Source organism: Drosophila willistoni (assembly GCF_018902025.1).
Source record: "Drosophila willistoni isolate 14030-0811.24 chromosome XL unlocalized genomic scaffold, UCI_dwil_1.1 Seg141, whole genome shotgun sequence".
Lineage (NCBI taxonomy): Eukaryota > Metazoa > Arthropoda > Insecta > Diptera > Drosophilidae > Drosophila > Drosophila willistoni.
The window spans coordinates 15,418,544-15,442,908 of NW_025814052.1; the positions used below are offsets into that span (position 1 = coordinate 15,418,544).

The 24,365-nt window shown below is 37.2% G+C and overlaps 1 protein-coding gene across 9 annotated transcripts in view; it reads left to right on the forward strand.

The window, feature by feature from the left end:
* LOC6638088 (cAMP-specific 3',5'-cyclic phosphodiesterase) overlaps positions 1 to 24,365 on the forward strand; it is a 158,497-nt gene that overhangs the window by 103,532 nt on the left and 30,600 nt on the right. Inside the window, exon 1 of one of the 9 annotated variants that reach the window (XM_023175743.2) lies at positions 23,184 to 24,331. The exons of 7 other annotated variants lie outside the window; for them this stretch is intronic. In XM_023175743.2, the coding sequence (XP_023031511.1) occupies positions 23,319 to 24,331 (1,013 nt within the window). In that variant the 5' untranslated portion in view covers positions 23,184 to 23,318. Of the gene's footprint in view, positions 1 to 23,183; positions 24,332 to 24,365 lie in introns of those variants that run through there. One more of the 9 variants, XM_002061175.4, reaches the window with a different exon arrangement.

Below are 24,365 nucleotides of genomic sequence, written 5' to 3' on the forward strand. Positions count from 1 at the left end.
CAAGAAGACATTTCCTCTTCTTTGCGTTTCGTTTCCTTGTCGTTTTCAGCCGACGTTCTGTCTGCTCAAGTCAGGCTGAGTCTCAGTCTCTGTCTCTGTCTCTGTCCCGGCATGCTTGTAATTGGATTTCCGCTGTTGAGGCTGAGCAAAATGGAGAACCAAAACTAGAGTAAAAGAGGGGAAAAGCATTAAGACAGGAACATAGCGAAAGAGCGCGAGCGAGTCGCTGCCTTAATGATGAATTTCAATTTGAAGACGTCAACGACGCTCATTACAACTTTCGTTTTCAATTGCCAAATGCGATTTATATTTTACCCTATAATTCCAAAATATCGATGAAATATATATTGAGTTTATGGAAAAAGAGACATAACAAGCGACGCAGGTTGACCATCAGGTGTACATCATACCTAACCTATCAAGGTATTCGATCACAAAATTTCGAGGAGATTTATAGAGAGAAAGATTGAAGAGTACTTACCTTTTGTAAAATACAGGGTATATGAAAAACGGATTTGTCGATTTATTTTATTTTTTTCGCCCTCTATTTTCTTTTTTTGCTTTTTTCATCACGAAACACCCGAAAAGCAACAGCACCCCAAAACAGCAAATGCCGCTCTCACGCATGGCGCTCGCTAACTCCCACTATCCCCCAAAACACATTTCTCTCTCTCGCTCACTCTTTGGTGCCCCTCTCACTCTCTCTCTCTAGTTGTTCTACATTCGGCCCATGCTTCGTTTGTTCGTTCGTTAAGTATTAAATAAGATAGAGCAGCAAATTTACTCTTATTTCCATTGCAATATACCGTTAAACAAATGTTAGAGAGCGGTAGACCGAGACATCAGCGAGACTCTCGCCCACGCTTCGTTCTCATACTCTCTCTATTTCTCTCTCTCACACTCTCTCTCTCTCTTTCTCTCTGACATCTATGCGATTTCGTTGTAGTCATTGAATTTGTCATCGGAGTGTCGTTGCGCGCCTTCGTCTCGAATCGCTGTAGTTGTCGTCGTCGCCGTTCATGTTGAACGGTTGTGTCGTCGTCGTTTTTATCCACATATTAAAAACGTATAAGCAGCTTTTTGCACGTAAAAACCCCACTAAACAAAAAAAAAACCAATTTAAAATTTATAATAAATTCTGAAAATGGAAACAAAAAACAATGATAACAAAAAAAAAGCAAAGTGTTAAAATGTCGGACAACAGCAACAATGAAAATAACGAATATGAGAAAAACTGCAATTACTTCAATTAATTATTTTCAAATGCTTAAGTGCAAATTATATACGAAAAGCATAAAACAAGTGGAACGGACCAACAAAACAACAGCAACAGAGCGAGCGAATAAAATAGAGCGAGAGAGAGAAAACAAAAGAGATAGGAGACATACGAGAGAGCGAGATAGCGCACAGAAAAGTGAGCGTGAGAGAGAGCATTTGGCTATGAGAGAGCCAAAAGTGCAAAAATAGCAAAAACAAAAAAAACAAATGCCGCTCAAAAACCAAAAACCTTTCCAAAGAAAACTATAATTTTTCTAGATTTTTCATTGTTTCTCTAGTGCTTTTTATTCCAAAAAACTCACAGCAGCGGGGTACCCCCACCATACTCTGGGTACAGGCCTACCATACGACTTTCCCTGCCCCACACCTCAAACCTGAAACTAAAACGTAGTAACAACCTCTAAACGGCAACAATTCAATGAAAAATCTTTGAACGGGACAAGTACATGGCCCGATTTGCCAATGTCTATAACACAAATACAATTGTACACACAAAAAAAAAACCAACACCGATAAATTGCCAATATATGGGCTTTATGTTCTTTATGTATCCAAACCCCACTGACCCCTCACCCCCTTTTCCATAGTCAGAACACCGTTTAGCCAACATAGGCCCCCCCTCCTTCCAACCATCTCCACCTTGCGCCATTCGACAGTCCGAATGTTGTCGCGTGTCTGTTTGCTTAAACAATTTGTTTTTGTATTTGCACTTGAGACTAAGAGCGACGCAGAAATGATCAAAATCGCCAACATGCCAATACGACTCGTGTAATACACTACATGTTTGCGTTACCACCTCTAAATAATCTAAAATTATTAAAAATATTAAATTTTCATAAACCCTTTTATAATAATAGGTGCTACATTTGGTGATTGATGTACAATTTGAATCGGAAATCAAACATACTCGAATTCGTCAGTTTAATTGTATCAAAATGTGTGCGCTCCGATAAAAAACACTTATTGTGAGTTTATAATAATAATAATAATAATTACTGATATAAAAAATATAGCAATCGTTTTCGCAGCATAAATTGCTCTTATCGTTCTATATTTATATCAACACTCAAGTTTTATCCATTATAGCTTCTATATTTAGTAGATATGTATGTACGTACAAGATGTACATACATATATGTTTTTTTTTTTTTTTTTTTTTTTTTTTTTTTTTTTTTTGTTATACCCTGATACCCTTGTCAAAGCAAATGTTTTTGAGCTTTTCATTTTGAGATCTCTTGAATGGGATGTTGGGTTCTTGCACTTGGCTGACTCTAAATGCCACGATAACATCTCTATCGCACCCGAATTGACTCTCTCCCCCCCTTTACGCCATTTTGAATGAGGGCGTCTCCCTTAAATTTCTATTTCAACTAATTTGATATCATTCTGGCACTGGTTTTTCTTTACTCTGCTGTATTCTACTGTGCATTCAAACGAAAACGAGAAGGAAAATCAAATCAAATCAAATTGAATTTTCCGACAGTGAATGTACTGACTACCATCTCCTTCCCTTTGCCACTTGCCACATGCCACGTTCCACTTGCCATATCTCTACAGAAGAAGACAGCCCTATGCAGTGGCATTGGCAGCGGCAGCGGCGCTGTTGTCGTTTTTCTTCATTCGCATGCACAGTGACTTAGGAAAGTTTAACTCCATATCCACATGCCTAAAGCCGGCAGCCGGCGCTAAGAGCTTCAGGCTGGTCTGGTCAAGAGTTATTTTATCTACCTAGGTTTTTTACAAGGAGCTTAAATTCTATTTGCTGCTTGGCTTGGCTTTGCTCCACTACCACCACGCACAAATCATCGAAATCAAAGGCGAGAATGAAAATAGTAAACAAATAGACAACTGCGGAATATAATGGACAGGAGGGTTGGCACGGATGCAGTACAGTACAGACGAACCGAAAAAACCCCCGCCCCAACCTTGTTCCGAAGCCAAACCCAAATCAAACGAAACAACTTTTACGTTTACCTAAACAAATCATAAAGTTTTTGGGCCACCAACAGAAAACGAAGAAACCTAAAAATGGAAATGGGCCCAGGAGCTTCATTTTCACCCTCGTTCATCTGTTGTTTGTCGTCTTGGGAGGCGTTGATGAAGATGCAAAATAATTAAGGAAAAAGAAAAAAACGACGAATAAAAAATGAATCCCTGAAGTACTCGTAGGCGCTTAATATGAAGTGCGATAACATTGCAGCATCTTATGTAAAAAAAACAAACAAGGGCGTAGCTTAAATATTGGAGCATTGTTTAAAATTTATTTCAACGATCAGTTAATATTAGAGTCCTGAAGCAATCTCAAATAAAAATTTGATGGGAAAATATTAATTTTCAACTAAACTAAATCTGGCGTTTATTCGTTATTCATAACGTTTCCTATTACTATATACTATAATATGCATTTCTATATTTTTCAAAGCACATCGAAATGTGGCTGTGTTCGGTGCTTGTCATCCGCTCGCCAAGTCACGTATAAAACGTAATTGTATGTGCCTTCATCTATTCGACACAAGTATTTACGTACGCTCTTTCAATTCTACGGAATACGTTGAGTATATAGACTATTATGATTATGGTTGCGGTTACGGTTTGAGAGCCGTTGCTAAACTCTGAGATCGTGGTTAGTCCATTGACATTTGTTGTATATAATTAGTAGATACTCTGTATATCCGATTACTAAATCGTACAACCCAATCAGTTGTTTTCAGTATATTCATAGCTACTGCATAGAAGTGCCGTTAGCTATGATCTGGCAGTCAACAGCGAATTATTAAGTGTTCAATCTAAATTACTTACTGATTTGGTACGAAGTATCTTAAAGTCGTCCCACTTATCTAACGCTCGATTTATTTGTTAGTTCATGTGGCGCCGGCGCCGTTGCTTATTATCGTTGAATAGTTTGGATTATTATTTGTTTTGTAGAGGTTTGCTTGTTTGTTTTAATTTCTAGTCTACATATACATACACACATATATAGGGAATATACATATAAATATATATATATACATATACATATGAATATACCATTATTCCGGATCAATTCAAAGCGTCTCCTACAAGGTCTAGCAAATAGGTTTAATATACGGCACAATTGCAGAGATTACACCTTTTGGACTATGTTGCTAATCTTAATTACTTGACGCAAAGTGAGCAGATTTAACGAGTATATCAAAGTCGTTCAGGTGTTTTTCAGCGCCGGTGGTCGCAGCTTGTTTCCCCATATTGATTTATGAGTGCGACAGTTATACAGATTTATGGCTAATAAGTAGAAGGTACATGCAATATGTGTGCTACCACCATTCAAATGGCATATATTGGTTCACGGCACTTGCTAGCGGCACACTACATAGTAGAACCCGCAGCAGCTTGATCATAAATCATTTTTAAAGTGCTTTAGATGTTTTGGATGAATGGAAAAGTGAACGTGTGAGTGAGTGCGGTACGCAACACAATTACAAAAATTGATTATACCAAATGGAAATTTTGTTTCTAGATTAAGATTAGGAGTTAAACGAAAATTTAAGCTTTGCGCTGCCAAATTGAACAGTTAAAGACAGATTGTTAAATAAATTGAATTAATACGATTTAGTGTCATTTAGAGATTTTGTGATTCCCAATATTTTTAAAATGTGCCAATTCTGAGATAATTTTCAACAAAAATGCTAACTAGTTTTTAGGTACAACAAAGTATTTAAGTTAAAAACTTGTCCTTTCTACATAATTTCCTAATTAGGCTAAAACGCATTGAGTACGAACTTTGTTATATGTAGATATGTATATAGGACAAAGATTTAATCCTTTCCTTTTTTTCCATCATTCAGTTTGGTTTTAATAGCCATTTATATGATTATTTGATTCATTTACTAATTGATTGATTGATACAGTTTTTATCCAGTTTTCAGTTAGCAAATTGCATTGATTTTGATTGACTAAATGGCCATGTTGCTGTAGTTGTTATTGTCATTGCCTGGCACTTTTTATGCAGTTTTATGGCTTGATTTATTAGCCAATTGCATTAGCGTGCCCCTTCTTATGCCGCTCTCTCGCTCTCAGTCACTCGCTTGGGCTTCTTGTTGCTCCTGCGGAAAATTTATTGATTTTTTTATTATTATTATTTTTTTTTTTGGCGGTTTCCTGGATCCTCTTCAACTCCAGCTCCAATGTTTCGCCACACTGCTCCTGTTTGTGGCGATACAATTTTTATTTATTGATTTTCATTTATGCTGTTCTAAACTCATGTTTCCACAACCCCCTTTGCAACCCTACACTACCCTACCTTACACACACTCCTTATGCCTTGGTGTTGGCTAATACAGCTGTTACAGTTTATGTTCTTTTATATTATCCACCTTATTCATTTTTTTCATTCAATCTTCATAACCCCCATCCCCAAGCCCTCCTACATTTACATAAGAAGCAACCGCACTGAAAGCAATTACGACCCAGACCCAGACCAAAGCTTTCTTCTAGAGTAGAATGAAGTAAGTGATGATGCTGTAAGTGGGCTACAAACTGCAAATTATAATATAGCTTTAGTTCTTCATAATTATTTTTCGTAGGAACTATCTAATAGCGATTGCATTCTTATGTTTTTTATTCAGGAGCAGACAATTACTTAAAGCTTTCTATGTATAAGTCAAATTGCTGTACCTATTTTGCCTTCCAACGTAGTTTTACCAGTTATGGTTCGTAAGGCTTTCCATTCACCCACCATTTTTATTTGTATAGGCATTGAAAATTCCTTTTTGGTTACTAGAGATTTTTTCCTTCGCCACATTCCGCAGTCAAAGCCGAAGGCCTAGACCAATAATTGCAAAATGCCAAACGAGGAAAAATGGAAAAGTTAAAAATGAATAAAAGGAAAAACTAAGCAGAAAATTCCTAAAATTGCTAAAGGTTGCACGTGTGTGTATCAATAACATGAAAATACTTGTACTTAATTAAAAATGAAAGTAAACTAGGAAAAAAATCGACTTGGGACTCTTCGTTTTGTACATAAAACGGCAATTTATCAATAATTAAAAACATTCTGAAATAAGCAAATACGCTGAAACCAACATTAAGTTTTCCAATCGAGGAAAAAAAACTTTTTATTAGTATTTTTGTAATAATATGGTACACATACATATAGCATTCCTAAAATTAAACAAAGGCAAATTATTTAATAAAAATAGTAGCCTATACCTAGCAACGGGACAATGAAGCACGACTATTTCTCGGATCCATTGAGCTGAGAGGACGACACGTCGTAGGAGAAGTCTCTCTTACCTCCCAGGCAAAGCGTTTAATGTTTTGCTTAAATCTAAAGAATGGTTCTTTGGTGGTTGATGGGTTGGTAAAGCGAGATGAAGCCTTGAAACACATCTTAATTTTCTCTTCTTTTCCTATGCATTTTTTTATTTTGCTTATTCTTTTACTTTTAATTATTTCTCAAGTTCAGTTTAAAGAAAACGCTTGTCTGTTCTTTCATCTTTTATTATGCTTTACATCTCTTTATAATATTTTATTGCACAGTGTCACGCCTACTGTCCCGCCCTCGCTCCCACCAACCCTAGGCAAACGCTCATTGCACGCGTAGGACCATAGTCGAGGACATCATCGTATGGATTTTAATTTCCGTTTTCCGTTACATAGCGTTGCCATGAAAATCAACGTCAACGTCAAATAATAAAAAGAAAAAAGATATGAAAAGAATAAGTAAAATGGTGTGGAAACCAAAAAGTGAGTCCAGTTATATGTCAGATAAGGATATGTCATTGAAATCGTGTGACTACTTTCCACAGACAGGGCAGAAACTTTGAAAGAAAAAGAAGGGGATCCTTTCGTTATACATTTTCACATGCATATATGTATGCGTTTTAAAAACTGTTACGCTCTTTTCATCTAGACCAAGGATGGGCACGTAGTGGCTCTTTTGGCTCCCGTGGCTCTTTACCGGCAGAGGCTGGGCAGAGAAAAAGGTCATTTTTTGGTCTCGACGCACACAAAAATTTGTGTGTCTCGAGTTTTATGACGGGTCATAAACGACCTTTTTTGGGTCGAGCGAGCGATCGTCGTCGAACTTGTAGGCAGAGGGACGGACAAGTACCGAATTTTGCGGGGAGGGGGAAAAGGGTCGAGATCTCGAGCTCGCAACTTTTAGGCAGAGGGACGGACAAGTACCGAATTTTGCGGGGAGGGGGAAAAAGGGTCGCGATCTCGAGCTCGCAACTTGTTGGCAGAGGGAGTGAGGGACAAGTAAAAAATAAGGGTTGTTTTGATGAGTGCTCGAGATCGCGTTCCTTTTTCCCCCTCCCCGCAAAATTCGGTACTTGTCCGTCCCTCTGCCTAAAAGTTGCGAGCTCGAGATCTCGACCCTTTTCCCCCTCCCCGCAAAATTCGGTACTTGTCCGTCCCTCTGCCTAAAAGTTGCGAGCTCGAGATCTCGACCCTTTTCCCCCTCCCCGCAAAATTCGGTACTTGTCCGTCCCTCTGCCTACAAGTTCGACGACGATCGCTCGCTCGACCCAAAAAAGGTCGTTTATGACCCGTCATACAACTCGAGACACACAAATTTTTGTGTGCGTCGAGACCAAAAAATTACCTTTTTCTCTGCCCAGCCTCTGCTGCTCATGCTCTGGCTCCCAAGTTAAATTTTCGTGCCCACCCTTGATCTAGACAATATACATATGACCTCTCTCTAATTAAGAAAAGTATTGGTTAACTTGCGATAGCAAATGACCAGTTGGTTTTTTATAATGGCTTGGATCGTTAACGTATCGCCTCATATCTTCAGACATATTTACAGAGTCCGTTCCGATCTTAAGAAGGGTAAACTAGATAGATATGAGCGACCACCTCATAAATAGACCCAGACCAGTCGTAAAATTGCAATAAAAAATAACAAAAAAGCAACATCATGTTTCGATAAATATTGACAATTTTGCTTTGAGTATTTGTAAAAAAAAAAACCGAATAGATTTGATAATCTTTTCTATATTTAGCAATTATTTAGCCGGCGTAGGCTATATAATTATTATAAAAACTCAGCCAATAGTCTCGTAGGAAAAACCAACGGTTTGATTCGTTTATTGTATTTGCCTTTACTCGATCCCCTCGATATGGTTAAATATGGGTTTATAACGTGTATGTTTTTAGTGACTTGACGCGAGACCGCCTATGGAGAATGCACGAATTGAAAAGATGCCGCAATGACTTTATTCGTATCGTATCTATTCTTTTACTTGATCAAATACATATATGTACATACATATATGTGTATGTGGTTGACTATTCTAAGTTTTTTTCCCGTTGCTGCAAAAGCAAAAACAAATCTTCATTTAACATTTTAATTCTCCTCTCTCTGCTCTCTGGTGTCTTCTTCTTGTTTTGTCTTTAAACCAAAGTTGTGTGTATTTGCCAGAAAACTTTGTCTGTGAAGCAAAGAATCAGATAAAGTCACAGTGAGAGGTTTAGGAAGTATTTCGAAATTGCATAAAGTCCATTTACCGAATACTTCTGAGAAAAAAGATTTCATTTAAAGTTCTGTCAGTTTTTAAAAATTATGCGGGGGGAAAGAGAGAAACAGCTAGAGAGTTCTGATGAAGTTCTGGTGCTGGGCCAAATAAAACGGCAAGGTTCATCTTTGAGTTTATTCGTCTTAAGGTTAACCTAAAGTTTAAAACACCTAGAATCACACTAATTATTTCAATTAAGAGTTAAAAAATGTCTTGAGCATTGGCTTAGGTACTTTTATTACTAAATTAGACTCTTTGATGGAGTTTCATTAAAACTCTTTTCGATTCCCCTATCAATCGGTGGCAAACTCATACAATTTCTCTTTTAATTCTTCTTTTGGTTGACTTTTCATCAACGTGCTTAGCATGACATTTAAGTTTTGATCTAAGGACCAGATACGTGAGTTGTTTCACCAACTCCATGGCTAATTAGCGCCTATTACAGAAATAGACCGTAGAGAGCGGCTGACTCCACTGGCCACTTGGGGATTGCTTTCAGGATTTTTGATAATAGATTTACTTTTTACCCCTCCACAAAATGTATGGCGAGTGACCGCAACACACCCACACAGCGCGCAAGCTCACACACGCTCTTACATTTACCAAACATACACTCAAACACACGCAGGCACACACACACTCACGGTTATTGCATAAAGAAAATCAAATTATTACATGAAATCCAACAAATGCGCGATTCTATGAGTGTCCCGCTCCCGTTTCTCCCTTTCCACATTTGGTTGCCCTTCGATGGCGGGAATAAAATTAAAGCACTTAAAATACTTTTCATAGCATACATTTCGGGGCTGCCAAGGATTGCAAACGTTGAAAATGCTGTTATAAGCGAACGTTACGCGCTATGACGTAAAAGCTTCACACACACACACACTCTCATGCGCGCACATGAACATTTACACGTATACGCACATATATATATAAATCTTAATATATCCCTCCATATATATATAAAGAGTGTCGGCTTTTTGGAAGCAGCAGTATCTCACATAAATATTAATAAAGACATCAAGAATTGATTGAATCGAAAGCGAAAAGTTGCCTTGATTATTCTTTCCTTATTTCGGCTCCATTTCCCCCCAATCCCCCTATATGTACATATTTATGTATATATACTCCGGAGATACAGACTCAAAAATTATATAATCGGTTATGTTTGCCGTACAAAACTAATTGATAGCCAAGTATGGGTATAATGACAGCGACAAATTCTCTTTGACATGAATGAGCCATAGGTCAATTGGTTTTTAAGCACTTAAAATTTCCAAGAGACTTGTACAGTTCTGTCTTTGTTGCTCAACTACATACATACATTTGACTTGGTTTTTGGATAAATCTCTTCCTTACCTTTTGTGTTATTATTTCTTCAAAAAACAAAAGTCAATTAAAATTCCTTTACCCCTAACCAACTTAACCCAACCCCCTCACTTCTATCTTTTTTTTTGCACACTTGTGTTAGACTTTTGACAGCAGCTTGGCTTAATGAGTTGAGCAAATGAAAGGCAAACAAAATACATATGAAATTTTAAGCACACATATAATTAAGGGGATATGTATGTACATACATATATAAATATATATTTAGGTATATACACGTATGTTAAAATTCAATTTCAAGTTTGAAAATAACACAAAACCAACTTTACTTAAGACCCTGTTAAAGGGTTCTATGGCTGGTGTAGGGGAAGAGTGGCAGCAAACAGCTGTAAATTGTGCGGTCGACCTAATGGCGTTCGGGATGATGTTGATTAGGTGATGCTTCAGTTGATAACAGTGCCAACAAAGGCAACAACAAACTAACTAAAACCTTCACTCAAATAAAAAACTGGTAAACTCAATCACCCAAACCATCAAATGCTCTGCAAAATGGCAAAAAGAAATTACCATCCATTTCTTTCCACACATATATAAGATCGCAAAGTGGTCAAAAAGTTTTATTAAACTCTGATACTGAAAAACTCGTACTTATTATTAATTCAAAGTTTAGAACTTAAAATATTGAGTCAAAGCAAATATTTTTTCCCAAATCAATAACATTCTGTATGTTCTCTGTCTATTGTGTGACCTATTAAAGTAAAGAGTATTAGAAATATTTATAAAACCACAAAGATCATGCCCACACACGCCCATCATTTTCGGTGTTTTTCATATGGTAATTTCGTTGAAGAACAAAATGAGAAACTCAACAAAATGGATGAAATTCATGTCGATGAGTTTTACAGAGAAAGATAGACTTTCACATATCCTGTACCGAAATAAGGGTCTCACTCTTTGTTTTCGGAATAACCACGCCAAGTATGGATGTGTGAACCACATTTTGCTGAATCGTAATTAATATGTATTGCTATTTACCAATAGCTATATTTACGAATAGTGCTACATATTAGAAGTGGGTATTTTGATGATCTTCATATGCTCTCCGTGCTTACAATGCTCTACACGGTATAAAAATGGGGCGAAAACTTTTTGGCACAAATATTTTTATGTAAATTCTTTTTCAGCATTTATTTATTCATATGTAGTATGTGGGCGAGTATGTGACTATGTCTGCGAGTGTGTGTTGCTGTCACATTTTCATTGTGTCCTGGGCATTTTCACAATTTAACTTGCAAGAGATTTTTCATTGTCGTTGTCTGTTCTTGTAGCTTATGAATTGTGTGCAGTTCATTTGGAAGTTGATTAGTGATGAAAGTTTCGTCGCCCCGCTGTTTCACACACTCCTTCTCCACTCTTCCGTGCTCTAGCCCACACTTGGCGACCTATGTATCATCTAAAACAGTTTACAAGTACTCTTTAGGGTTTCTTATAGCCGTTTTTCATTTACTCTCAGGTCTTCTCTAGCCTTCTATGAAACACTTTGCCATAGCTTCGTTTGTCAGCCATGAACAGCAGAAAGAAAGAATAGTCAAGGATACTCTGAGTTGCTGCTGCTTTCGCTTTTCAGAGCCTTTGCGCTGTTTTCTTTTTTATTTTTCTGTTTCCTTAAGTCGCATTTTTTCCCCTCATGTTCTCTTGCTTGTTATGCTTACTTTGTCGCCCCTTCTTTCTAGCCGGCCTCCTTCTTGCCTCTTATGAGCATTTTGTTAATGAGACTTTTTGTTACAGTTGTAGTTCTTGCTCTTTGTTTCTCTCTGTTTGTATAGAAGCAAGTAAGTGTTAAAATACTCTCACAAACAAAATTCATATAAACTTGTTTCGAAAATAAATATGTTTCATTACATAAAAACAAACAATTAAAACAGAAAAGACTTGGTGCAAATAATTTGCTTATAATTACAATTATATTATATATTCGTGCGTGGATATTAAATTTATTTTGCTTATACATATGCATATTATTTTACAATACGTAACGTAATTGTATAAACACAATCGCGATAAATATGAGATGAAACATTTGTTATTTTATGTCATAAAAATGTGCAATTCATTTGCTTAATTTGTGGCAATTTATTCTTTGTTAAAAAATTGCTTTGACATACATACTTTCCTATTTTATTTTTATACCAATGCATATATCCATTGTGTTTGGTTTTTACATAGTAGGTATGTTTGTTTTAGTCCCAGTTTTTTTTGGATTTGTTTGTGCAACAGTTTTTTTTTAGAAAGGGTATACCACGCTTATGCAAAATAGTTGAAAAAAGGCCCATAAGTGTGGTACACAAGAATAGGACAAAAAAAAAAATAAATAAACTGCAACCAAGCCAGCAAGCACTCTTAATGTTGCATACTTTGGGGTCCTTGTACTAGTAACCGTTTCCGTTAATTTTACTTTTCTACCTACACATTTATACGCGCATATGTATGTAGGAAGTGGGCAACTCGCCGCTGTCTCTGTTTGTGTGAGTGTGTGACTGCATATATCGCCAGAATTCAATTATTTCAATATTAGATTTGACAAGTCACTATTTATTCAAATTCATTGCTCTTAAATGAAGTCCGGCACAAGCAGTTGAAGCATGTAGAAACAGGAATGAGAGAATGATTTAGAAATGTTACTCATTGGAGTGAAGAGCGTTACCATTTTGACACGTCTTAAAAAGATAATCTATTTAAAGATGTCACTTTTTATACTGATGTTAAAAACAGGAATAGAGCGAGACAGAGTAAAGCAAGTGCAATTGTAACAGAGCTAAAACTCGGTTTCCGACATGTTTCTTGGCCCTTTGTCTTTCATTTCACCTGCTCAATTCAATTCCCATTTCATACTTTTATAACTTTTTGTTCTTTTCATAAATTTTTTCACCTTTTTTGTGCGCTGTCACTTCTTACACTTGACTTTTCATTGTTCTTACATAAGTTCAGCTGTCTCTTCGTCTGTGTCTGTATCTGACTATTTGTCTCTGTGTGTGTGTACACCTTTATTCACACTTCCGCTTTGGCAATTTTTCACCAGGTATGTACGTAGTGTCGGACATTTTATCTGTCTCCGGTTTTTACCGGCTTGGTATACCTTTTAGTTGCGTTTGTGTTTAAGGGTTCCAGAATCTAGTTACCACGATTAATTTTTCAAGTGCACATTTGTTTCAATGAAATGGAATGTAAGGGAATATAATAAAAACGAAACGTAAAGAAACCGAAGTCAAATAAAAAACCACTTTGAGGCAAATACTCCTTCAATGTGGCCGCATTTGTCTCGTCTTTCCATCTCTTACTCCTCAATCTACTCATCACTCACTCACTTGTCAAGCTGTCTCCTTACTCTCCCTCCCACACTCACACACACACACGCACGCATATTTGCATTTGTATTAAAAACGCTTAAAGAGGAATTTTATTTCCTGTTTCTGTTACCATCCTCAGACCCATTCACCATGACCGATTCTCATTCCCATCCTTCGACTCCACCTTCATCTTTGTGGTTCTTAAGCGTTATCACTCTACTCTCGTTCACTCTTGTCTGCCTTTCATTTATTGCTGCTTTCGTCTTTTGTGTGTATATTTCTAATGCCATTTTGAGTGTGCGTGTGTGTGTGTGTGTCTGTGGGCAAAATATTTTTATGTGGTATTTTTATATCAGCAAATACAAGAATGTGCAACAAACCCCTCCGTCCGCTCCATCTCCACAGTCTCGGTCTTATCATCATCATCTTCAACTTCATACTTAATGCCCTACTCATGGTCTATGGATAAAATATCGTCTGCTTATTTATATAGAATGCACAAATTTTGTTACGAAAACTACACAGAATTATCCGTTTTTCCAAAATGAAGAAACATTTCTTATAATTACACACAAAAGTTAAATATTTTCCCTTACCTTTTTTTCTATTAATTATTTGATCGTAATTATGTAAATCTTATTAGGTAGGTATGTTTTGGTGGAATATATTTTGTTTGTTTTTCGTTAATAATTTATTTTCTAATTAGAGTAGTTTTTTTAAATGTTTACTTTTAATACAAATGAAAAGGTTGGTTAATCATTTTCAAAGTTCTTTATCGAATTGTAACTAATGGTTATTGCATTTGTGCAATTTTTCATGTAAATAGAAACCGATTTAAAATATTTATCCAGATTTAATAAAGAGTCAAGTTTGGTTCAAGATAAATTAGTTTTGAAAAACGTATTTTTACAATAGAAGAAATTGTTTCCCTTTCTTTGAAACAAAGTTTAAAGTTGTCCAGTAAATACATACATATATCCGATTCAATTCTTAATTCAAGAAGAAAGAAATAGCCTCAATTAATATTAGTGTAATACAATTAGCAGTTAAGATTTAAAATAAAAGTCAGAACTACCCTTTTCTCACACAGTTTGGCAATTGTATTTCAAATTTGGATGATATACTTTATAAATATTTCAATTATATATAATGTTGTTTGCTGTTCACACAGACGCGGTTCCCGGTGTGTACATCTTTTCATTCCTTTCATATGATTCAACTCTTCTTTTTTTTATAATAATTGAATGGGAATCCGACGAATGGAGGGCGGTCGGTTTAAGGGTTTTGTAGAAGGTTGGAATCCATCTACTTATCATGCTTATTCAGTCTTTATTGCTTACAATTTCTGCTCTGTTGCGCTTGTTGCTGGGTATTTTCAATTTTTTTTTTTTACTGGTTTTCGCTTATTTTTTTTTTTATTTTTTATGTTTGGGGGCAGCAATCAGCGTGGTATAAAAAGCCATAAGTAAAATCCATTTCCACATACGCACACACACACGTAGAGTGGCGGTGTGGGTAGGGGGTGACAGAGAGAAGTCTTATTGTGCCTGTTAACGGATTTTACGTTAACCAGCAGTCCCCAAGAGCCACACACGAGCTTTCGAGGCTTTGGTTTTTGGCATTTTTTCGTTATTTTTCTTTTTTCAATACCCTCTTTAAATATATGCATTGATGGGTATGCTACCCTTTCCAAATCGATAGTATATTCTTTAATGTTGTATATTCTACATCAGAATCTTCTTGGAGTGTTCGCAAAGGTACATAGAGTATAAGCAAGCCTTTGCCACCCTCTACTTGCCTGCAACTACTGCCATATTCTTTATTTTCAGTTTTCTTAACCTCTGTTTTCCTGGGGTTTTTATTCTTGATTTTATTCATTTTCATTAATTCTTTATGCTTCCTTTTTAGTTTCTGTTGTTGGCCCATAATGATCAATTAAGAGCTTAAGCATTTTAAATATGCAATCATGCCACGCCCATCACCTTGGGTTAATTATGCCCAAAGGTAAAAAGCAATTGGATGGATGAAAGCTTTTTACATTGGCCGCCAAGGACTTGTCACGACCACAACCCTAGCAAACAGTTAACCCATTCAGCCCACCCGCATGCCAATGCCCCAACGGTTTACCCACATGTTTTTCGTTTCCCTCCCAACTCTTGGCATCGGTTACTCGCATGTCCTTTTGCTCGTTTCTCACTTTTTCCTCACTTTTTAGTCAATTTAGTGTTGGTTTTAATTTTTATTTTCTTCTTCCCAATTTATACTCTTGTTTTCTCTTTCTCTTTGCTTCTCACTCTTCATCATTTAAGTATTTAAACATTTAATTTTAATTTAATTTATGCACACACACCGTTCGAGAAGGGGGAGAGTGTTGTGGAGCGGTTGCTGTGGCCATTCGCCATGGTTTCACCTTTTAACTTCCCCCCTTTGCTCGCGCAGCTTCTCCTGGCAATTTTGTTGTAGAGTGCATTAAATGATAATAAACTAATTAAGTTATTTTGAATATTACACTACACAGCCATGAATTCATTTCTGTGAAGAGGGAATTGAACGCGGAAGTAGGTTCTGAATTTGGCCCACAATTTACAACTAGAATAAATACTTAATAACGTGACATTGGAAATTCGCAGCCAACTTATTATAATGCGTACATTGTTTGAATAAGATTAAAATAGTTTTAATTCTTTAGTCTTGGTATCGTTTCCCTTACTTCATCGATAACTTACTATTTCAGCTGAATAATCACCTGACTCGTTAATTGGGCATAGTTTTGATGAAAATGTCAAAGTTTTATTCGACACAGATGCATAAATGCATATGTATGTACATTAAGGTATATGGAAAGAAGCTAGATTGGCCCTTCCTTTCTTGTCTGTGGGCTAGTCTATCTAGGGTATAAAACGAAAATAAACCTGTGGGCATTCGTTTTCTTGTCCAACATTTCGCCAACAGCATTTTCACTTTCATTTGTCTATATGTATGCATGTATATGGATGTAACTGCTTGCAGTTTATAACGCCTCACAAGTGCTATCAATGTGCTATCACACACTCGCTGTTAGGCACTTTGAGGCATATTCTTCGGCCATCTTTCCATCTTACCTTGTGAATAGCCCCATGCAATTTTTGTCCGGGGAGGCGACAGCAACAACAACATTAAAAGCAAATGGCGCACTTTACAAGATATTCAGTGAGAGAGTAAGCGAGAGCGAGAGAGAAAGGACAGGGAGGGAGATAGAAAGATAGAGGCAGTCGATTTTAGCCTACAAGCATAATCGTTGCTTATTGGAATTGGCAGCTGCTGTTGCTAGCGTTGCCAAAGCCATAATGATGAAAACGCTGATGGCGCACAGTCTCTCTGTGTGTGTGTGTGTGTGGAAAGATACAGATACCAGGGAAAGGAAAGAGCAGAAGAAAACAAAGAGAACTGAGATATTCCGCATAATAACAAAAAAATATCAAAGAAGCTAACTTCGGCTATGCTGAAGTTTATATACCCTTGCAGTCCTTGGCAATAATATTTTTACATTTAAAAATTCCTGTTCTGCAACTTAATTCTTTATACACAAGCAAAATATTCAAATTATTACTCTTTTTACTAAAATTTATTCTTTTTCTTCCCTTATTGTCTGAGCAAACCACGGCCATACACATAGAGTTTACGTAGCGTTGTGTCTATATGTGTGTGTAGTCTGCTGCTCTGTTCGACCAATGACGTAGTAGGCACTTGTGTTCTATTTATCCGATCAGATTAAAAATTCTATATCCAATATTATCACATGAGTGAATTTCATAGCGATACTCCAACTGCTTTACCGTCCGATCCTAAAGATTTTCATACTTGATCAGCCCCAGATAATAACAAGCACAGAAAAATTGCAGCCCGATAGCTCTTAAGATGGCTGAGTAAAACGGACATGGCTATAACGACTCAGCTTCTCATGCTGATCAAGAATACATATACTTTAAAGGTTCGGAAATGTCTCCTTTCGTACGTTACAAACGTAGTTGTTTTTTGTTTGCTTTTTTTTCTTCTTAAAGCGAATTCAAGTCAACTTAGTTGGGTGCAACATGTTTTTGAAGTATGTTAATTCAAATGAGTTTTATATATATATATGTATACTTATATATATATATATATATACTTATATATATATATATATATACTTATATATATATATATATACTTATATATATATATATATATATTGCTATATATATATTTATATAAATATTCGTCTGTTGTAGCCACACCTGCCGGCATACTTATTCTTAAACACATACACTCCGTTGCTGTATCCGCCCTTCTGATGCTCTTTGTCTTCTGCTTTAGACCGGTAGCTTTTACATAAAGCATACTTTTAGGCAGCCATTTTCACTGTCACATTTAATTGAGTTTGCCTTCTCGACTGGCGGCGTTAAAAGCAACGTCATTTACACCAATTTACACCCAGCAGTCCCCTCAACGTATTGCCCCACACACTTACGCACATATACAATCGCACTTTTATACATACATTTTTAAGATGCCTTTCTTTCTGCTATACCCTGCCCCCGCTACTACGCACCAATATGCCCCTTATTTCCTCTACCTATTGTTCTTTTCTGATGCTGGGCGCATCATTTAATTGTCAAAAGACTTCTTAATGGCCAAGCCTCCTGGAAAAATGAGGGGCAGTGAGGTGAGGTGGAACCAAATGCGTGTGACATCCCAGCAATTTTTATGACTATTCCAAAAGTTGAAAGACAACAACAACAAACACAAAACAAGAAATGTTGTCCACCTCTTCTGACGTCATCAGTTTTTGTCGCTTCCATTTTGTTGCTGTTTTCTCTTTGCCTTCGCCATTCAATTTGCAGTGACAAGAGAAATTACCACTCATAAAGCAAGATGAAAGCCACTCGTTTCAAATATAAAGCGTGCAAAGGAGAGACGCAAAGAGCATTGCTAAACAACATTGATATAAAAGTTAAAGTACCCAAAATCAAAATCGAATCAATCACAAATAATAATACTGAATCTTTATTGTTCCAGCGTTTGATAAGTCATATCAATAGAAATAATCAAGAGTATCGTCTTAAACAATGTTGAAAAATAGCCACTTTAGATTGGAATGCAGTTGTCGATCATTCCAACCTAAATCAATGCACGAAATGAATCAAATACATATTTATTTAGCATCAGCTCTTTATTGAAGAAGCTTATAAAAAGATTCTCCAGATGCCTAATGGCCTTTACAAAAACTGTTTATTATTTAGTACCCATACAGTACTAAGTATACAAATATACAATAAATATTTTCCATTTTCTTTTTGTGTTTACTTTACAGTACACAGAGTATACAGTGTACGTCATTTTAAAAATTAGTTCAACTCTGCTTCAATTTCGCCAAAACTTTGAAAAGTTTGTTTAGTTATGCCTGACAACAATTGAATTTTGCTCAACTCTCCTGCCGCACTGTCCCATATCGACTAACACTCTTAACCATCGCCACCACCATTCTAATCCTTGGGCTACAATTTTTGCTCTTAATTATATTTGTCATAATGAAATTTTGCAACTTTTTCTTTTATTTTTTTTTTGGTTTTTGTGATTTTTTTTTTATTTAAGGCAGTTGGCGAGGATGGTTGAAAGGAAGAGGTTTCCATCCAAAATATGCTTTAGAAAGCAAAAAGCATTTTCTGAATTATGCAAGGCACACACACACACAGAAAGTCGCACATACATAAAGTTGCCTTTGAGAGGAAAGTGAATAGGCTTGGTTTATGGCAAATAGGTTAAGTGTGTTAGCTAAAAGTTCGTTGCATATATACAAGCGTCGTAAGAGGTAAGTAGAGAGAAAGAGAGAGAGATGATGAGGAATTGAGAGAAAGAAAGCGAGAGCTGAGAGGTTGACTACAACAACCACGTCATTTGACACACATATGCAAATTGCAACGCCATTAAAAGTAACAACAATTTGCCCCTTTCATATACCTTATATCCCTGCTGCATATATGGGCTTCTGTATCCCCTCTCTCTCTTTTTCTCTAACTCTATATATGTCTCTGGCTCTCTGTATGTGTGTATTGTGTAGTCAATTCGTTTTGACACTAATTTGGTCAGCATTAGGCCATCATCATAAACGTCATCATCATCGTCATCGTTGTTCTGGGACATCGTCATGATTATCAACGATTTCCATTTACCTCTCGCAACATACAAATACAAATTCCAAACTGCAGCTGGTCACACTGACAAACACACACACATTAAATGGGGTGCAGAGATTGTAGGTGAATTAGGATAGCTGCATGTTGATAACTTTTTTCGCCCTTGTCCACTTCATGAATTGTTGGCAGTTGGTGTATGTAGAGGTTTTTGGATCCTATGGTCAGCTTGAGGTTTGTTCTTGGCACAATAAGAGACAACACATAAGAAAATGAATGTAAGACAGATAGAAGGAGAGGAAAAGAGAGGGAAATTTGAAAGCTGATAGACAAGCAAAAGTATATTAAAGTAGAATTTTAACAAAACAATTAATATTTAGGCCTATTGTGAAAATGCAAACTATATACATATGTATGTATGTAAAAATGCACATAAATGTATATATTACCACCTCCCAATCTTTAATAAGATTTCTCTAAAATCAATTTTCCCCTTTGGCTTTATATGCATTTATTTCTTATGCGGAAAATGCACATAAATTAGGCTTGCTTGCAGATGACAAAAAGTCTGAATCTTTAGAGGATGATGATAAAGCTGATAAAATGTTTGCTTTTTATGTCACACGAAATCGAAGGTTTTTAGAAAGCAAAGGTGCTTTAGCATAATTGATTGATGATAATTGGTTTCCTTTGTTATATGTATCAGTTATCAGACCTAACAATGTATGTTATATTATAATATCTAATAGTAATTTAATAAATATTATCAAATACATCATACAAAATAGGTGTTGAGTTTGGCGTTAAGGTTCGATGTTTTAGCGGGCCCACAAGAAAACACTCCACTTTTCACGTGATACTTCATTTATTTCTTCCACGTGTATTTCTTATGCTAATGGGTGTGTGTATGGTGTGTGTGCCGTATGCGATTCGTTACTATGCCGCTATGGTTGTAAGCGAGCCGTTTGATTGTAAGCGAGCCGCTATAAATTAATCGCCCTTACTCGCGGTTGTAACCAAACTGTTCTGTCCGCCGCTTAGTAACAAGCATAGAACCTAACATGTAAGCTTAAAGCGCAAGATGCAACGGTTAATTTCCCAGCACGTAGGCTGGCGCTTAAGAATAAGTATGAAAATGAAAGAGAATGAGTGATATGGGTTAACCCATTGGTGGCTGCGTCGGGTCTGCTGGGCAGTTAGCGAATTTCGGCGGCAACAATAGGATTGAATAAAATTGTAACAGAGAAACGAAGTGTTTTTATCAAAGGATGTAGCGTATGTCAGGATAAAAACCCAATTTATTGAGGCGGAAAAAAATACTGGCTTTCCAAGGACCATTGTCCTAGGCTGCTGCTGTTCCAATGTCATTTGGCATAGTTCGCTCACCCTCTCTCGATCCTTCACAGATTCTCAATATCTTTTTTGTCTATTTTGATTTGTCTAATTGTGTGTGTCAGGCAAACTTTAACCTAAAAATATATTTGGAGTTCTGCTTCTGGTTTAGTCTTGTTTCTTTTTTTTTTTTGTTCTATTTTCCGTTTTTTGCGCTCTGCTTTTTTTGCTGAAGTTTCTCTTTTTTCTTGGTTGTTCTCGTTTAATTTATTTTGTTGGCGACGTGCAGTCTGAAAGTTTTTCTTTCCGATTCTGTTTTATTCTTACTTTACTTTTTCCTAGCATTTTATTAATGAAACACAGTGTGTCAACAAGGCGAGTGAGATAGATAGATGACAGGGAGAGAGAGAAAGATATAGAGAGAGAGAGATAGAGAGGCACACTCACACACAAGTACAATGTATAAATATTATGTAAACACGCAAACAATGAAGTGATTTGTTGCTACTTAAATTTAGCCCCCGAGAGTGAACCAACAAGAAAGCAAACCAACTGAAAGGCGAAGACGGAGGCGAGGATAAGAGAGAAGGATGGAATGGTGCAAGGATGTTAGGTGGATGGAAGGCGGGTGGCGGGAGAGAATAGACGTATAGCCGCTGGCTTGACTAAGAGAGATGCTGCACACACACACACGCACGCACTGTGTGGAATTAGTTGCAAAAGAAAAGCCAAAGGAAACAACGAAAAGAGGAAAATTGAAGGCGCAGTCGCTGTAAAAGTAGCAAACAGCGCCCCAAGCGCCTTCTTACCGAAGAGCACAGAGCGTGGTGACGAAAGGCGAAGGGGATCAGTGGGAAGTGAATGAGCGGGAAAGCAGCCTGTTTCTAGTTTGTTTACCAACACTTAAACGGGGTCGTGGGAACAACAGGAGTACGATTTCCCTGTGTCTGCCTGGCCCGCACGATAAGCAAGCCACAAAAAGAGCGGAACTTGAAATGAAAAAAAACTGGATCCTGTTCTTGTGAGCAAACTTTAGCGTAGCTGCCGAAGTATCTTACTCTTCTCAGGATTTCTTTGCATCGTAAATTTTACTTTTTGTTTTGTGTTTTACTGTTCCGTTGTGTCATTAGAAATACAGTGAAACCTCGATATAACGAATCTGAGGGGGATCGCAAAATTATTCGTTATATCTATTGATTCGCTATAGGTACTGAAATGTAAAACCTTAGTCCTTTCAAGGGACTTAACAAAAAATTCGTTATATTGGGTTTTTCGTTATAACGAAGTTCGTTATATCGAGGTTTCACTGTAATAGACAACAAAAATTTCTTTTATGTGACGTAGCATCATACATACTTATATGCATTTGCTGCACACTTTTAGACGATTATTTACAAGGAAAATTTAAAAATCGCTTTTTTTGTAGATTGTAAATCGCTTCATAAATCAAGAAATACCTTACCACTTACTTTAGTGAAAAGCTTAGCGTCTAACAGTTAGACGGGTAGTAACGGTATTTTTTTTTATTTTTACGCAATTGTAACAAATTAAAAAGTGTGCGTGTTTACGCTAAGGCAACTGCAGCTTCTGATGAAACGGTGGCTCGTTCGCAGGTGGTAGCTGAAGCAAGGCAGTCGACAGATTGACTTCCTTCCGCATGGTTGCCTTTTCTAGTTGTTGTTATGCCTTTCCCCACCACACTCACATACACACACACCTTTCCCAACCACCCACGCACACACACATACTGAAAGCATTTGCTGGTGTTTTGTAATAACTTTAATTAAATACAATTGAGTTAATCAAAAAAGACAAAAATGAATGGAAAAAAGGACGGAAAAGCATAAACTATATACATATATATATACATATATGTATATATATAAATCGGGCAGCTTACAAATGCGAATTCCATTCTAATTGCTTGGCAATTTGAACCATCAATTACTAAATAAAAAGCAATCATCCAATCTTTTGCCACGTATAGCTTTGGTCAAGGGAAAACCTAATTTTCAAAGATTCATTCGATTAAATATGTATGTCTGAAATATTGAAAACTTTTGTTTGCTACACTTCTTTTGGTTCCTGTTATCTCTTCTCTCTCTGGATTTCTTGTTTTCTCTGTCTCTCTCTCTCTCTGTCTTGCTCTCTCTTACGCTTGCTTTATACATCGTCCCTCACACGTATCCTCTCACCTTTTACACAAGGAATAAACAATTTAAATGAAATAAAGAGTAAAAACAAAACAAATGAAAAAAATGCCAAAGAAGACTTAAAAAAAGCCTTCACCCCTTTTTCTTACCCACCCGCAAAAGAAAACTGATAACGCGAATAACCCGAAGAAAAAGTAATATTTAGGAGCAAAATACGAATTTCCGAAAATGATTGCCACTTTGTTTATCATCTTTGCTTTTATACGAGCCTTTCCCTGGACTCGTCGTCGAGGACGTCCGCCTCTGCCCCTCACCCTTATGCCAGCCGATGAGGCAGACGAGGAGGAGATAAGAGAAGCGCAGGCTCGAAATCACCAGCAAGAGCAGCTGAATAACAACAATCGTCCACGATCCTCCATATCGAGTAGCCAGCAAATGGCACGTTCGGCTCGACGAAAATCCTCTAAATTTCACGAAGTCACATTTAGTGGCAGTGTGGGCGGTGGCGAGAGTGACGATGGCGGTGGTGGCGGCGGTGATGCATCACTCGAAATCTCCATGAAACGCCACTCAGTTAGCACAACCACAAATACGACAAGTAACTCGAGTAACTCAGCTCTTGCTTATCATAATTTGAGTCGATCGCGGGGCGGCTCACGGGACTACCACAACGAATATTACCAGTTGCAGACATCAGCGTCATCTGCTTCGAATGGTCACCGACGGGGTATTCTCTGTTCACGCACCGACACCATGGCCACCGAGGCCGAGGAGTTTGAAGATGAAGAACGTCTGCCGGCTGATGATGAGAACGAAAGCTATGATCGTGAGACAATCGAAGAGTTTTATAGCAATATTCAAGATGCCATTGGTACCACAATATCAAATAGTGGTGGCCCTGGTCCGGGAGCTGGTCGTCAACGTAAACGCTCCTCGCTCTTTTCGCGTTCAGATAGTTCAGCTACCACGACATCATCAAGCGGGGGTGGCACATTTACTGGAGGGGGCAAACGCCGGTCGGCTGCATCCATAATTTCATCGTCCATGTGCTCGGATGTTATAACCAGTGATCGCCGTAGTTCAACTGCTACAGAGTATAGTTTACGATCTGTTGGTAACGCGGCCGCCTCAGGCGGCGGTTCGTCTGCAGCTGTCAGCAATCAAAGACGTTCAAGCGGTCGTGTACGACGATATGTAACACGAATGACCATCGCTGGAGCCAGACGAAGGACTACGGGCAGGTAATCAAATGTGACAAAGTGCATTAGCTTAAGA